Source organism: Dipodomys ordii, unplaced genomic scaffold (genome assembly GCF_000151885.1).
Source record: "Dipodomys ordii isolate 6190 unplaced genomic scaffold, Dord_2.0 Scaffold54, whole genome shotgun sequence".
NCBI classification, from domain to species: domain Eukaryota; kingdom Metazoa; phylum Chordata; class Mammalia; order Rodentia; family Heteromyidae; genus Dipodomys; species Dipodomys ordii.
In genome coordinates, this window is record NW_012267270.1 from 5,990,940 (window position 1) to 6,004,913 (window position 13,974).

General features: G+C 58.1%; 2 protein-coding genes across 3 annotated transcripts in view; one reads left to right on the forward strand and one right to left on the reverse strand.

Moving 5' to 3' along the window:
* The window catches only part of Macrod1 (MACRO domain containing 1), a 139,330-nt gene extending 133,039 nt beyond the window's left edge, over positions 1 to 6,291 (forward strand). The window contains exons 5-11 of one of the 2 annotated variants that reach the window (XM_013020939.1): positions 4,820 to 4,936; positions 5,225 to 5,346; positions 5,446 to 5,476; positions 5,595 to 5,668; positions 5,800 to 5,881; positions 5,950 to 5,982; positions 6,140 to 6,291. In XM_013020939.1, the coding sequence (XP_012876393.1) occupies positions 4,820 to 4,936; positions 5,225 to 5,346; positions 5,446 to 5,476; positions 5,595 to 5,668; positions 5,800 to 5,881; positions 5,950 to 5,954 (431 nt within the window). In that variant the 3' untranslated portion in view covers positions 5,955 to 5,982; positions 6,140 to 6,291. The remainder of the gene's footprint in view (positions 1 to 4,819; positions 4,937 to 5,224; positions 5,347 to 5,445; positions 5,477 to 5,594; positions 5,669 to 5,799; positions 5,882 to 5,949; positions 5,983 to 6,139) is intronic. The other variant, XM_013020938.1, reaches the window with a different exon arrangement.
* A 754-nt stretch (positions 6,292 to 7,045) lies between these two features.
* The window catches only part of Otub1 (OTU deubiquitinase, ubiquitin aldehyde binding 1), a 9,146-nt gene continuing 2,217 nt past the window's right edge, over positions 7,046 to 13,974 (reverse strand). Inside the window, exons 2-7 of the mRNA XM_013021088.1 lie at positions 12,053 to 12,114; positions 11,703 to 11,801; positions 8,064 to 8,182; positions 7,857 to 7,941; positions 7,556 to 7,750; positions 7,046 to 7,420 (exon numbers count right to left, since the gene is read on the reverse strand). Coding sequence (XP_012876542.1) covers positions 7,223 to 7,420; positions 7,556 to 7,750; positions 7,857 to 7,941; positions 8,064 to 8,182; positions 11,703 to 11,801; positions 12,053 to 12,114 — 758 coding nt within the window. The 3' untranslated portion in view covers positions 7,046 to 7,222. The remainder of the gene's footprint in view (positions 7,421 to 7,555; positions 7,751 to 7,856; positions 7,942 to 8,063; positions 8,183 to 11,702; positions 11,802 to 12,052; positions 12,115 to 13,974) is intronic.

The window sequence follows — 13,974 nt, forward strand, 5'->3', positions numbered from 1 at the left end:
GCTTTTTCTGCTTATGTGGTGCTGAGGAATTGAACCCAGGGCCTCATGCATGCAAAGCAAGTGCTCTACCACTGAGCCACCTTCCCAGCCCAACAGTTGGTATCCTCTTGAGGACTCAGTTTCCCCATCTGGCAATGGGGCCTGCCCCCCCCCCCCGCAGCCCTGGCACGTAGCATTTGAGTTGCTTGGGCAGCAGGTGGGTGTGGTGGGGCTGGAGGCTGCTGCCAGCCGGGGTCCAGGTGGGTAAGCAGAGTGTATGAGGAGCTGGAACCACAGGGCTCCCCAGCCTCCTGCCTGGGCCTCCACCTCCCCTCAGCCTCCAGCTCCTCCGGCCCGTTCCCGTTCCCTGCCTGCTCAGGGCTCAGAACCGCAGCCGCCACCACCCTGAACTGCATCCTGTCCCAATGGGCAAGGAGGCTTGCAAGCAGGAAGGGTTTGCAAAGGAATCTTTTCCTTATGCAGTCTAGGAAGCTAGCTGCTCTATTGCATAAACCATACCAACAGTCCTTTTTCCACTTAAAAAAAATGTATTCTTGTTTTCATTCTTTTTCAGGTAATCACACTTTTTTTTTTTTTTTTGCCCAGGGTGGGCCTCTGACCATGATCCTCCAATATACAGCCTCCTGTATAGCTGGGATCACCGCATGACCCGCCGTGCCCAGCTTGATTGAGATGGGGGTTTTCACTGGCCTCAAATGTCCATCTTCCCAATTTCTACTTCCTGAGTAGCTGGGATTATAGGTGTGAGCGACCACATCCAGCCCTAAAAATGAATTTTTTTTGGCCTGTTGTCTGAACCTGTCTCCCATCTCCCCATCTGTGAAAACAAAGTGACCATATGATGGACAGGTGAAGAGGGACAGCTGAGGAAACTGAGGCACCAAGGGGAGGAGGTGACCTGGAGCTGGAGCTGGGGTGGAGCAGATCATCCTGGGGATGGACACGGCTCTGGCCGCCTGCTTCAGCCTGGCCTCCCCGGCGGCCAGCACTGGAAGCTGGAGCCTTGGTCCCGCTGGCTGCGCTCACTGCAGAGGCTGTGGGGCGCTGCGAGGGGAGGGAGGAGGTGGCCTGATATTGGTTCAGTCAGGGCCGGGGGCCCAGGTGCCTCCCTGCCCTGGTGGCCTCTTGAAGCCCAGGGCAAGGACAGGGCCTTAGAGCCCCCCCTCTTTGTGACTCCAAGAAAGCAGCTCTACCTCTCTGAGCCTTTGTCTTGACTTTCGTCCTATGTGGAGTTGGCGGCTCAGGTCTTGGGCTGCGCCGGCCCGTGTGCAGCAGGGGGACAGGCGGGGTCCTGTCCTTGCCTTCCGTTCTCCCATCCCGCTGGCCTCCTCCCAGCCGGCCAGCGCGGCCCACAATTCTCTCGAGATGGGGCTCCGGGCGGGCCGAGAGGTTGAGTGCACCCTCAGAATTTCCAGAGAGAGAAATCCCAGAAGGGGTCAGGTTCACAGGAGGCGGGTGCAGGGGTGTTGGGGGAGCGGAGGGCCAGCCCGGATGTCGGGGCTCCGGGGCTCCGTGTTCCTGTAAATAATTAATTAGCCCTGCTTGCTTGTTTGTTTAGCATGAGGAATGCTCCCCCACTGCGATGCATTTATTGCCGAATAAATTTAAATAGCTAATCTTCCCTTCATGAATATTACAGCTCCCTAAATAGTCGCCCACGGCCTCGGTGCCCCGCGTGGTGGGTGGCCTCCATGGGAGCCGGCTGCCCGGCACCCGCTTCCCCTGTACCCCAGGACTCCCCGCCTTCTTCCTTCCCACCGTTGGCGGACACATTGGGCTGAGAAGGGCTTGGGGGCCACCGTGGCCCAGTGAGATGTGGGGGAGCTCTGTCCACAGGGGGGCAGGTGGAGCTAAGAATCAAGAAGAGGGTCAGCGCTGCTTAGGGGCCAGGGCTGAGGCCTAGAGGGCTTGAGAGGGAGTTGGGGGGCCGGAGGCCGGGAAGCACATAGTGACAGGAGAGCTGGGGGTGCGGGAGGGGTGTGGTGGGGGCGGGGGGGGGGCAGGCCCTGTGCTGCTGCAGACAGGAGCCAGGCTGCTAGGAAGGAGGGGCTGAGGGGCTGAGACAACAGGTGGAGAGAAACCTTCCAGAAGGATCTGGATGAAGAGGCGTGGAGGTGGGGGTGGGGGTGAAGGCTCTTTGGGGTCTTAGGGGAAAGGGAGACCCTAAGTTCAGAGTAGCTCATCTATGACCTAGGCCCTTTCTCTCTCCTTGCCTTACTTTGTTTTTATTTTTGTTTGTTTGTGTTTTTGGGTCCGGTCATGGGGCCTGAACTCTGGGCCTGGGCGCTGTCCCTCAGCTCTTCAGCTCAAGGCTAGGGCTCTATCACTTGAGCCACAGCGCCACTTCAGCTTTTTTCTCTTTTGCTTATGTGGTGCTGAGGAATCGAACCCAGGGCCTCATGCATGCAAGGCAAGCGCTCTACCACTGAGCCACCTTCCCAGCCCCTGTGTTTTTTTTTTGTACCAGGGCTTTTGTGCTCAAAGCTAGATCTCAACTGCTTGAGTCACAGCTCCACTCCTGGCTTTTTGGTAGTTAACTAGAAATGAGTCCCACAGATTTTCCTGCCTGGGCTGGGCATGAACCACAATCCTCAGATCTCAACCTCCTGAATAGCTGGGACTACAGGTGTGAGCCACCGACTTCAGGCTTCAGTTTCTCATGCTAGCAGGGAACGGCAGTCCCTCCTAAGGGACCCAGTCAGTACTTAGTGCTCAGGGGAGGATTCAAAGTGGAGTCTGGCAGAGTCCAGAGCTTCTGTGGGCCACTGAAGAGGGGCATTCCAGGCCTGCTAGACAGATGACAGGAGCCATCCCAGGTTTTCTGCTGACTGGGGGTGAGGACAGACTGAGGCAGGAAGATTGAGAGTTCAAGGCCAGGGTGGATTCACAGTGACACATCGTCTTAAAACCTACCCTGGTGGTGGCTCATGCCTGCAATCCTAGCTATTCAGGAGGCTGAGGTCTGAGGATCACAGTTCAAAGCCAGTCTGGGCAAGGAACATCCATGAGACTCTTTGTTGTTGTTGTTGTTGGTTGTGGGGCTTGAACTCTCGGCTTGGGCGCTGTCCCTGAGCTCTTCAGCTCTAGGCGAGTGCTCTACTGCTTGAGCCACAGCGCCACTTCTGGTCTTCTAGTGTTTTATTGGAGATAAGAGTCTCACTGCCTTTCCTGCCCAGGCTGGGTTTAAATCATGATCCTCAGATCTCAGCCTTCTGAATAGCTAGGATTATAGGCGTGAGCCACCGGCGCCCAGCTGGATCATGTTGTTATGACCAGCCAAGGCAAAGCTAGCACCAAGACCCTATCTGAACAATAAACTAAAAAGCAAAAGGACTGAGGATGTAGATTGAGTGTAAGGCCTGGAATTCACACACACACACACACACACACACACACGAGCGGACTCAGTTCTGTTAACCCCAGGAGGTGGGCCCAGAGAGGTTGAGTGACATACAAAGTCCCACAGCTCCGGCTGGCAGAGCTGGGATTTGAACTCAGGTGGCCTAGCTCCCATACCCCTGCTGTTGCACACCGTGCGGGGTCACCAAAGGCACCCCACTCAGAACAGATGTACTAGGGGTCAGAGTGTGAATTCTGGGCCAGCCACTGGCTCCAGCCCTGTCTCAGAAGTGGGGGGGAGGGCGGTCTGCAAGGACCCCAAGCCACTCCCAGGGTTCCGCTAACCTCTCCATCTGCCTACCCCTACCCAGGTCTCTCTGGGAAATCACCTGGTGCCGGCTCCTGGGTGAAGTCACAAAGCTAGGTTTAATTGGGCCCCACAGGACCTAAGAGAATGTACCAGAAAAAAATAGACACCAGCCTGGCTGATGTCAACAGCTGTGCAGCAGGTCGCCGTTGTGGGAGAAACGGCCTTGGCTGTGCTGCTCTAAAATGGGCATTCTTCCTTTTTTCTTCCTTTCTTTCCTTTTTGAGTCAGTCGTGGGGCTTGACCTCAGGGTCTGGGTGCTGGCCTTAAGCTCTTTCTGTTCAAGGCTAGCACTCAACCACTTGAGCCACAGCCCTACGGCTTTTTGGTGGTTCATTGAAGAGTCTCGCAGACTTTGCTGCCCCAGCTGGCTTTGAACCTCCATGCTGAGATCTCAGCCTCCCATTCAGGATTACAGGCGTGAGTCTGGAGCCCAGCTGTAGGTCCTTCCTTAAACTAGCCGCCGCGAGGGCAGGAAGGCCTGGCACACACGCGGGCGCCATCAGCCTTCCGAGGTGGTCATGTCCCTGTCCCCGTTTTGCAGGCGAGACGCCTGGCACGCAAGGGGGGAAAGGTCTTGACATTCAGGAAAACAGGATCTGCCCTCGGCCCGTTTGGCGGCGGCAGAGTCTCCTCAAGTTGTTTATCTGGGCCGGGGTCCCCAGGGTGGTTCGCCGGGGCCTGGTGCCGCCCTGGGATCCACGAGCCCCCGCCTGGCGCCAATTAAACGGATGTGCGAGCTAACGAGGCGGCTGGCCCTCGTTAACGCGGGGTGCGCGCGCGCCGGCCCCCGCCGGGACACCTGCGCCGCCGGGCGCCCCACCCTCGCCGCGGCTCATCGGTCGATTGCCACGAGGTGGCCTCGGTGTCCTCATCTGTGAAATGGCCCCGGAGGGAGCGGCGATTAGGTGCAGATGCGGGGCGAGCCTCCGGGAGCCGCCGGGAGGAGCGGGGCGCGGCGGGCCTGGCGCGCCCTCTGCCGGCCGCCCCGCGCCGCTTCCCGCCGGGCTGGGAAGTGTCGCGCCCGCGGGCCTGGGCCTCGGTGAAGCGGGGCCGCGGGCCTGACGCCTCCGCACCCGGGGCGCCCCCGGCTCACTTCTCCGTCCCCCGCAGTGGACGGCTGCATTCATCGGGCCGCCGGACCCCTGCTCACCGACGAGTGCCGGACCCTGCAGAGCTGCGAGACCGGCCAGGCCAAGATCACCTGCGGCTACCGGCTGCCGGCCAAGTGTGAGTCCTGCGGCCCGGGCGCGGGCGAGGGCGCCCAATCTGAGCGGCCGGGCTGGGGAACGTCGGAGGCCGGAGGCAAGCGGGGGAGGCTGCCGCTGTCGGGGTCGCTTCGGGCCCCACCCATCCCGGCGGCGGGCGGGCACCGGCGGACCGCGCCTCCGCCCCTCTCGCCTGTCCTCCTGGGGAGAAGGCGGCCTTCTGCCCAATCCCCGGCCAGGACGGCGGGCGAAAGCCAAGGAGCCAAGGGGCGCGCGGAGCCCCTGCCGTCCTGACCCGTGGTCCCCGCAGACGTCATCCACACGGTGGGCCCCATCGTCCACGGAGAGCCCAGCGACAGCCAGGCGGCCGAGCTCCGCAGCTGCTACCTGAACAGCCTGGACCTGCTGCTGGAGCACCGGCTGCGCTCGGCGGTGAGGGGCGTGGCGGGCGCGGCATGGCGGGGGCGTGGCTCAGGGCGGCGGGGCGTGGCTCAGGGCGGGCCCTGACCACGCCCCGCCCCCTCTCCCCAGGCGTTCCCGTGCATCTCCACTGGGGTGTTTGGTAAGTGGGGTCTGGAAATGCGGAGGGACCCGGTTGGGCAATGGGGACCCCCGACGCGGGGAAATGGCGGGAGCTGGAGGGTCCAGCCCGGGGCTCACGCGCCCTGCCTCGCCCCCAGGGTACCCCAATGAGGCGGCCGCGGAGGTGGTGCTGACCACGCTGCGGGCCTGGCTGGAGCAGCACAAGGACAAGGTGGGACCCGGCGCCCGGCGGAGCGGCCGGGGAGGGAGCACAGGCCCGGGGGGTCCTCTTGGGCTCACCCTCCAGAGAAGGGGCAGGCGGTGGGGGGGAGACTCGGGCCCAGCTGAGCTGCCCCGGTGCAGGTGGAGCGGCTGGTCATCTGCGTGTTCCTCGACAAGGACGAGAGCATCTACCGGCAGCGGCTGCCGCACTACTTCCCGCCGGGTAGGTGCCCTGCCCCCTTTCCTCCCCTCCCCCTTGGGGCGGGCGGCTCACTGTCCTCTGCCTTCCAGCCTGAGGCTCCTGCAGCCACCAGACCGGGACTGGTAAGCAGGGCCTGGCCCGGTGCCACCCGACACTAACCTGGTCCTCTAACACTGCTCTGCCCTCCCGTCCCTCAATGCAGGAGGTGGGGAGCCAGGGAGGGGCCCTGGGGGGCCTCCACACCCTGGGCTCTCTTTGACCCCTCTGTTCTACCCTCAGACTCGCCTGGGCCTGACGGGCCTTGCTCCCAGCTCTGAGGTGTCCGGAGTCAGCCATTTTTGCAGCTGACCACCCTCTCCGTGCTTACCTTCTGCGCGCCCGGCCCAGCCCTGCCCAGCAGAGCCTGCTAATAAAGAACCGTTGCAGCCCCATCCTCGGAGTGCTGGGGCTAAGGGGGGACCCCAAGGTGGGCCGGGCCAGGGGATGGGCCTGGCTTGGCTGAGCCAGGCGGGTGAAGGCACAGGCCACACGGCAGGGTGGCAGCACTTGGTATTTATTGAGGGCCTGCCCCAAGGAGCTCACAGCCTGGGGGTAAGAGCCGGCAGGTGCTGGGGTGAGAAGGGAGAAAAGGCAAAGGCAAAAAGGCAGGCAATGCAGACACTGGAACCCAAGCAAAGGGAGGTGCAGCGCAGAAACAGGCCGGGATGCAGGGGGGGAGGAGGAGCCCCTCCCACACCAGGCCAGCCCCACCCAGTGAGGGTGCCTAGCTCCCCCTGAGCCCACCCATCGCCGAGGCCCTTTTCTCCCTGGACTCCCAGTGCAAATCCTCAGTGGAGGGCCGAGGCTGGGGTCCAGGCCTCTGGACCAGCAGGATGCAAGCAGCCTAGGAGTGGCAATGAGGACGGAGGGGGGGGGGCGCCTCGGAAAATCCCCAAGGAACTTGGATTCCTATGGCAGCCTCTGGGCCAGCTATTGAGGGAAGGGAGGAGGTCTACAAAGCAAGCAAGAACGACTTCAAGGAACCAGAAAGGGTCCCCTAAGGCCTAACCTAAAACCGCTCCAGGTGGAGAAGCTGGGAGGCCGGAAGGAAGGCAGAAGGATCCACCCGGGGGAGGGGGCAGCCAGACACACAGCAGCCAATAAAAGGAGGGGGGAGGGGGAGAGCAGAGCAGGGACACACACACGTGACTCACCACCAGCATCCCCTTTAATAAAACATGGAAGGTTGTGACAGGAAGAGGGAGGAAGTGAAATATGACCATTTACAACCACAAAAAAAAAGGAAAAAAAAAAACCAAAAAACCTCTGTACATGTCTAGCGCCTGGCAGAGGGGAGGCAGGCAGGGTGGCGGCAGGCCAGCCCTATTTGTAGAGGATGTCGTAGTGTCCCGGCCGGTAGAGAAGGTAGACCTTGGGCTCCGAGCCTTCGGGAAAGACATGCGGGTTGGTGGTGCCACCCTCTCCGCGGTCCATGTACTCCACCTGGATGGACACGCTGAGAGCCTGGGCCAGCGCGATGATGTGGATGTGGTCGCTCTCCTTGCACATGGGCTCCACCTCCTGCGGCACAGGTGCATGTCAGACCCCTTCCAACACCTCTCCCAGACCCCCAAACCCTGTCACCCAGATGCACCTGCCCCCAGCTCTTGCTGCCCTGAGGCAAGAGTGAATGGGTGAGGAGGGGAAGGGCGGCACCTGCTGGCAGAACTCCTTAACCGTCCGCCCGCCCTCGATGAAGTGCTCGAAGAACTTGCTCTCCCGCTGCAGGTAGCCGGAGGTGAGCAGTCGCAGGTAGACCACAAGGTAGTCGGAGGTGCTCTGGTCATTGAAGGAGGCCAGCAGGTCAGCTACTGAGGTCTGCTTCTCCACCTGCTCGATCAGGTCCATAAACTGCCCCACGGAGGCACAAAAGGCAAAATGAGGGAGCCGGAGGGCTCAACCCCACCGGGGGGCCCGGCCTCCCCCGGGCCAGCGGGAGGCAGGAGCTGGGGCTCACCGTGTTGTGGAAGTCCTCGATTGTGAACTCAGTGAAGCCCTGGGACACCAGGTCCTCTTTGCTCTTGGCAGACACAGCCTTGAACCTGTGGAGGGAGAGGAAAGGAGGCTCACAGTCAGCACTGTCCCACCTCAAAGCCACCCCCAAGTCAAGTGGAAGTCCAGCCTCTGGCTGGTGAAGGCAGGGGTGGGAGCCCTCCCTCCTCACCGCTGCAGCTCCTTGCTGTCATCTAGCAGTGCCTCCAAGTGGGAGAAGCCAAACGCCCTGTAGAAGCAGTTCCCATCAGGCCTGGTCTTCCGGATGTACGAGTACTTTTTATGGAGGTCCTGCAGAGGGGCACCCCAACAACCCATCAAGAGCAACCAGAGCAAGAACCAGGGCTGGCCCAGAAATCACCCTGACAAAAAAAAGGCCACACCTCCAGGCTGCTAGATGTGGTGGAGGGGTACCCCTTGAAATCGAGTCCCCTGACAGTAGCCCCAGGAAGCAGTGCACTTCTGTGTGCACTAGCTGTGTGCAGCACCAGCCACAAGCAGCCCCGCCACGCTACTGGCTGCATGATCTGCCCTTGAACAACTCAGTTTTTTGAGTCTTTCCACCCATGCAAGTCAGAGCAGGGGTGCAGGCTCCACCTCTGCTCCGCGGAGGTCTGCACAGCCACACCCTTTTCCCCAGACCTCTGAGGCCAAGCAGCTCCTACTTCCAGCCCCCCTGAGCCCACCTGCTGCTACCTCTCCATTCCACTCGTCCACTTTCCTCCCTACCCAAGTGGGATTTCTATCTCCCACACCTCCTCACTCGGGCTGTTGGCACTGCCTGGCTGGCAGGCACACAGGGCACCACCCCTCAAGCCCCTCCCTCAGACAAAAGCCTTGAATCTGCACACCTCTCCTGCCAGTCCTTCTGTCTCTGCTGCTTAATTAAGCTGGCCCATCCCTTCCCGGGGCTCAAAGACACCCCGGCAGTGGCTCTGCCATTCTGCAGCCCCTCTGCTCTCCCTGCCACCTCACACCGGGCACCACATAAGCACCAGCCAGGTCACAACTCCTCTGGGAGGCTTCTGCCCCAGTCAAGGTCACACATGTCCTCCCCAGGTCGGCCTTTCAGCAGCTCTGATGTCATACCACGCCCCAACTACGGGGTACCCCACTCTCTGCCTTCAAGATGGATAAGCCACCTGCCTGCAGCCAGCTGTCCACCTACCTGAGTGGGTGTGCAGAGTGCCCACACCATGCCGCACCGCACAGCCTGCCCAGGCCGGCAGCTACCTTAAGCACCAGAGGGCTAAGGCTTAGTCAGTCCTCACCCTGACCTCCGCCCTTGCTCTGCTCTCCACCGCCCCACAGCCCCATAGCAGCCACCTGCCCCTCAGCCCAGCCACGCTAACCCACACCTGCCAGACAGCAGATCCCTCTGGCTCCTCCTTCTGCACATCTGGCACCCACACTTGTCGCTACTTAGGCCAACTCCTCCCACTCCTGCCAGTCCACGCCCCGCCTGTTTTCTCTCTGCCTCCACTCGGCCATCTCCATGCTACAAGGGACATGTGACACTCATCTCCCTCAGCCCTGTCTCTGCCCACATGTGTACACTCCTCACATCTCTGAGCCAGTCCCCTGCACACACCCCCCGCGGGCCTCTCCCCTCTGCACTCACAGCCCTGTCGGCCACTCCCTCCCATCTTGGGTTCAGAACTTCAATGCCACCTCCTCAGGCAGGCCTCCCCCACTACCACATTTGAAATTGCAACCTTTCCTGTCCCCAAGATGCTTTTCCTTATCTCTTGCTACAGCACTGACAAGCAAACATTTTTGGAGGGGGAAGAGAGAGTAAGGGGACAGGGTCTTCCCATGTAGCTCAGGCTGGCCTTGAACTCACAACCTTCCTGCCTCTGCTTCCTTCAAGCTGGTGTTACAGGCCTGCATAACCGCACAAACGTTCTGATTCCCCACCGTTGTGGACTTCAGGTGGCTTAGTCCTCACTCCAGCACCTGGGAGCACCGGGCAGGCGGGGGGTGGGGGGGGTCCTGTGTGCCATGGCGTGTCTGGAACAGCCCTCGCTGCCGGGCACTGTGCGTACTCCTGATGCATCCTACCACTCTCCAGAGGCCCACTCTGCGCAGCAGCCAGGCTGTATGGGTCACTGCCCTCTGTCAGAAGTGGGCTGGGCACATCGAATGGATGGGCTGCCCAAGGGATTGGGCAGACACCCTGCTCCAGACATCTGACCACTTGCTAAATGGCTTCACAGGAAGAACTGAGGACCTACTGGGTACTGTTGGCTCACACCTGTAATCCTAGCCACTCAGAAGGCTCAGATCTGAGGAATGCAGTTCAAAGCCAGCCCGGCAGCAAAAGTCCATCATGACACTCTTATCTCCAGTTAACCAATAGAAAAACTGGAAGCAGAGCTGTGCCTCAAAGTGGTAGTGCTAGCCTTGAGCAAAATAGCTCAGGGACAGTGAGTGCCCAGGTCCTGAGCTCAAGCCCCATGACTGACCAAAAAATAAAGACTCAAGCCTGTCCTTGTCAGTCTTAGCAGGGTAGTGGTGGGAATGGAGCAGCACCCCACTAGCCAGGCCGCTCCCTGAGGCAGGAGACTCCTCTCACCGGAGAGAGAAGCAAACAGCTGAGGCTCCCGCAGTGCCCACTGCCCAGATGAGTGCAGACGCTAGTACCTGAACTGCTCTGTGGGCTCCAAAGCTAGGGCCTTGAATCTCCCACAGACCCTTGGGGGAACCCCCCAAAACACCCTGAGCAGGGAATGTGAGCAGGCAAGACCCCACACAGCCGCACCTGGCCTTCAGCTTTGCCCAGGCCGTGGAGAGTGCTAGAGATGCCACACCACCACTGGGCTTTCAACACCCTCATCCCTACACAACACTGTAAACTTGAACTAGCTGCCAATGGCTAAAGTAACATTTCATGAGTTTTGGCTTCTCGGGCAACAAGGGAAAGGCAGCATGGGCACTCCTTCCCATGTGTGGCTGCTTCTGAGCTGTGGTGCCCTCCCTATTTGCCTCCTGGCCAACTTCACTCACTTGGTTACCTGCCTGGCCACCCAAGGCTACTTGTCTAAGTGCAAGGATCTAAGCACTCTGAACTTCGGGGCTGGAAGAGTGATGTTCACTATTGGATCACACTTGAACCGACCTCCACCCGTGGCTCCAGGAGGAAGGTGGTGAAGCAGAACCTGGCAGAGGCCTATGGCCTAGCTTCTTCCTCCCCCTGCCTCTGCCTGCCCTCCACGCAGGCTAGGAAGCTACTTCGTGCACTCCTACTACTCCACCCAAGAGGAGCCAGCCAAGTGAGCTTCTTACTGGGCACTGAGAGGGTGGCTGCATCTGAGCTCTAACTCCCTCAAAATCAGAGGCACTCCACAGACAAACGCTTTCCCTGCCCCTACTTTACAGAAGAGCATGCCATGGCTCGAAGGGCCCACAGGGGACACAGCCAGCTACTGAATAGCAAGCAGTCTGATTTGAATCCAGGTGAGAGCCCAGGTCCTACACACTTTAAGAACTATGAGCTGGGCACCGGTGGCTCTCCCCTGTAATCCTAGCTACTCAGGAGGCTGAGATCTGAGGATCTCCGTTCAAAGCCAGCCGGGGCAGAAAAGTCCATGAGACTCTTGTCTCCAATAAACCAGCAGAAAACTGGAAGTGGTGCTATGGCTCAAGTGGTAGAGTGCTAGCCTTGAGCTGAAGAGCTGAGGGACAGTGCCCAGGCCCAGAGTTCAAGCCCCATAACTGACAAAAAAAAAACAGAAAATAAAAAGAAGAAATATGACTACTGTAGCCCCCAGATCCTAGCAGGCCCCTCCCACCTCCTCCAGCCAGGCCCCACCTTGATCTTCTGTTGATAGATGTTGTCATCCTCGGCATACTCCTTGTACAGGACCGAGAGCTCCAGCCGCTCTGACACCAGAGGGTTCTGCACAGCGATCTGCAGGAGGCAGGAATCCATCATGATCTGGCAGAGAGCTGGAGTGACCCAGACCTCCCAGCCAGAACACCTACAAAAGGGTTGCTGAGCTAGTTACCAGTGGCACAGTGACTTCCCACCAAGGCATCCAGTGCCTAGCATACGCTGGAGAGGACGGGCTTCCAAAGTAGAGACAGACTAAGCCTCAGGCCCAGACAGAGCAGCCCACCAGGCAGTCCCTGGCTAAGCCCCACTCCCTTCCAGTCCCTCACCTCTTGCTGAATTCGGTCCTGCTGAGCCATAATGGCTTCATCATAGGCCAGACAGTTAACACCTAGAAAAGGGAGAAAAGTGCCAAGGGTTACTGGCTTGGCCATCTCCCCTGCCAACAATGAATTGAGCACCCCGGGAGCAGGCCAGCAGGTTTGAAATCTGGAAGCATGTGTCTTACACCTTGCTCGACCCTATTGGGTACTCTGAGCAAAGTTTCTCTCCTCCTGGCCTTTCATTTCCTCACTTTAAAATAAGGAGGTAAGGCTGGGCACCAGTGGCTCACACCTGTAATCCTAGCTACTCAGGAGGCTGCCAGCCTGGGCAAGAACATCTGTGAGACTCCTCTCCAATTAACACCAGAAAACCAGAAGTGGCGTGGTGGCTCAGCTGGTAGAGTGCTTGCCTTGAGTTGAAGAGCTCAGCACCCAGGCCCAGAGTTCAAGGCCCATGACCAACCAAAAAAAAGGAGGTAAAGGTATAATGATGCAGACTGTATTCCCAGCACTTAGGAGGCTGAGGCAGGAGGATCATGAGTTTGAGTTCTCTCTTGGCTATGTATGCTGTTTCAAAATAAGTAAAGAAATAAATGAAGGTTTGGTTGCATATGGTGATGGACACCTGTAGTCTTAACACTCAGGAGGCTGAGGTTAGATTACTTGAGCCCAGGGGTTTGAGACTAGGCTGGGCAAGATAGCAAGAACACTTCCCCTCCAAAATAAGGCAAGAGACTAGAAGATGTGGCTCAGTGGTAGAGCATACATTTGCCTAGTTCATGTGAGATCTTGGCTTTGATTTCCAGCACCATTAAAAATTAGAAAATAAACTATAACCCCTCTGTACATTACCTTTATAATAATATTAAAAAAATAAGTTGGCACTGGGGTGGGAAGGTGGCTCAGTGGTAGAGTGCTTGCCTTGCATGCATGACCCTGGGTTCAATTCCTCAGCACCACATAAGCAGAAAATGACAAAAGTGATGCTGTGGCTCAAATGTAGAGTGCCAGTCTTGAGCTGATGAGCTCAGGGACAACACCCAGGCCCAGAGTTCAGATCACACAACTGGCCAAAAAAAAGAAAACAAAAAAGTTGGCACCAGTAGTGCAGGCCTACAATCTTAGCATCTTGGGAGGCTAGGATCTGAGGATTGAGGTTCAAAGCCAGCCCAGGTAGGAAAGTCTGTGAGATTCTCTCTCTCTCTCTTTTTTTTTTGCTAGTTGTGGGGCCTGAACACAGGGCCTGAGCACTATCCATAAGATTCTTATCTCCAATAAACTACCAAAAAACCAGACATGGAACTGTGGTTCAAGTGGTAGAGCACTAGGATCGCACAAAAGCAGCTCAGTAACAAGCCAGGCACTGGTGGCTAATGCCTGTAATCCTAGCTATGCAGGAGACAGAGATCTGAGGATTTAGTTTAAAGCCAGCCCAAACAAGAAAGTCTGTGAGACCCTTATCACCAATTAATCACCAGAAAACTGGAAGTAGCACTATGGTCCAAAGTGGTAGAGTGCTAACCTTGAGCAAAAGAGCTCAGGGACTGCCTAAAGATCTAGGACCAGCACCAAAAAAAATAAAAATTAAAAAATTTAAGCTGGGCACTGGTGGCTCACGCCTGTAATCTTAGCTACTCAGGAGGCTGAGATCTGAGGATCACGGTTCAAAGCTGCTCAGGCAGGAAAGTCCCATGAGACTCATTTCCAATTAACCACTCAAAAACTAGAAGTGGTACCAAGGCTCACTAGCACTAGCCTTGAGCTGAAGAGCTTAGAGACAGCGCCCAGGCCAAGTTCAAGCCCCAAAACTAGCAAAATAAAAAAAATAAATAACTGGGCTGGGAAGGTGGCTCAGTGGTAGAGCACTTGCCTTGCATGCCTGAGGCCCTGGGTTCGATTCCTCAGCACCACATAAGCAAAAAGAAAAA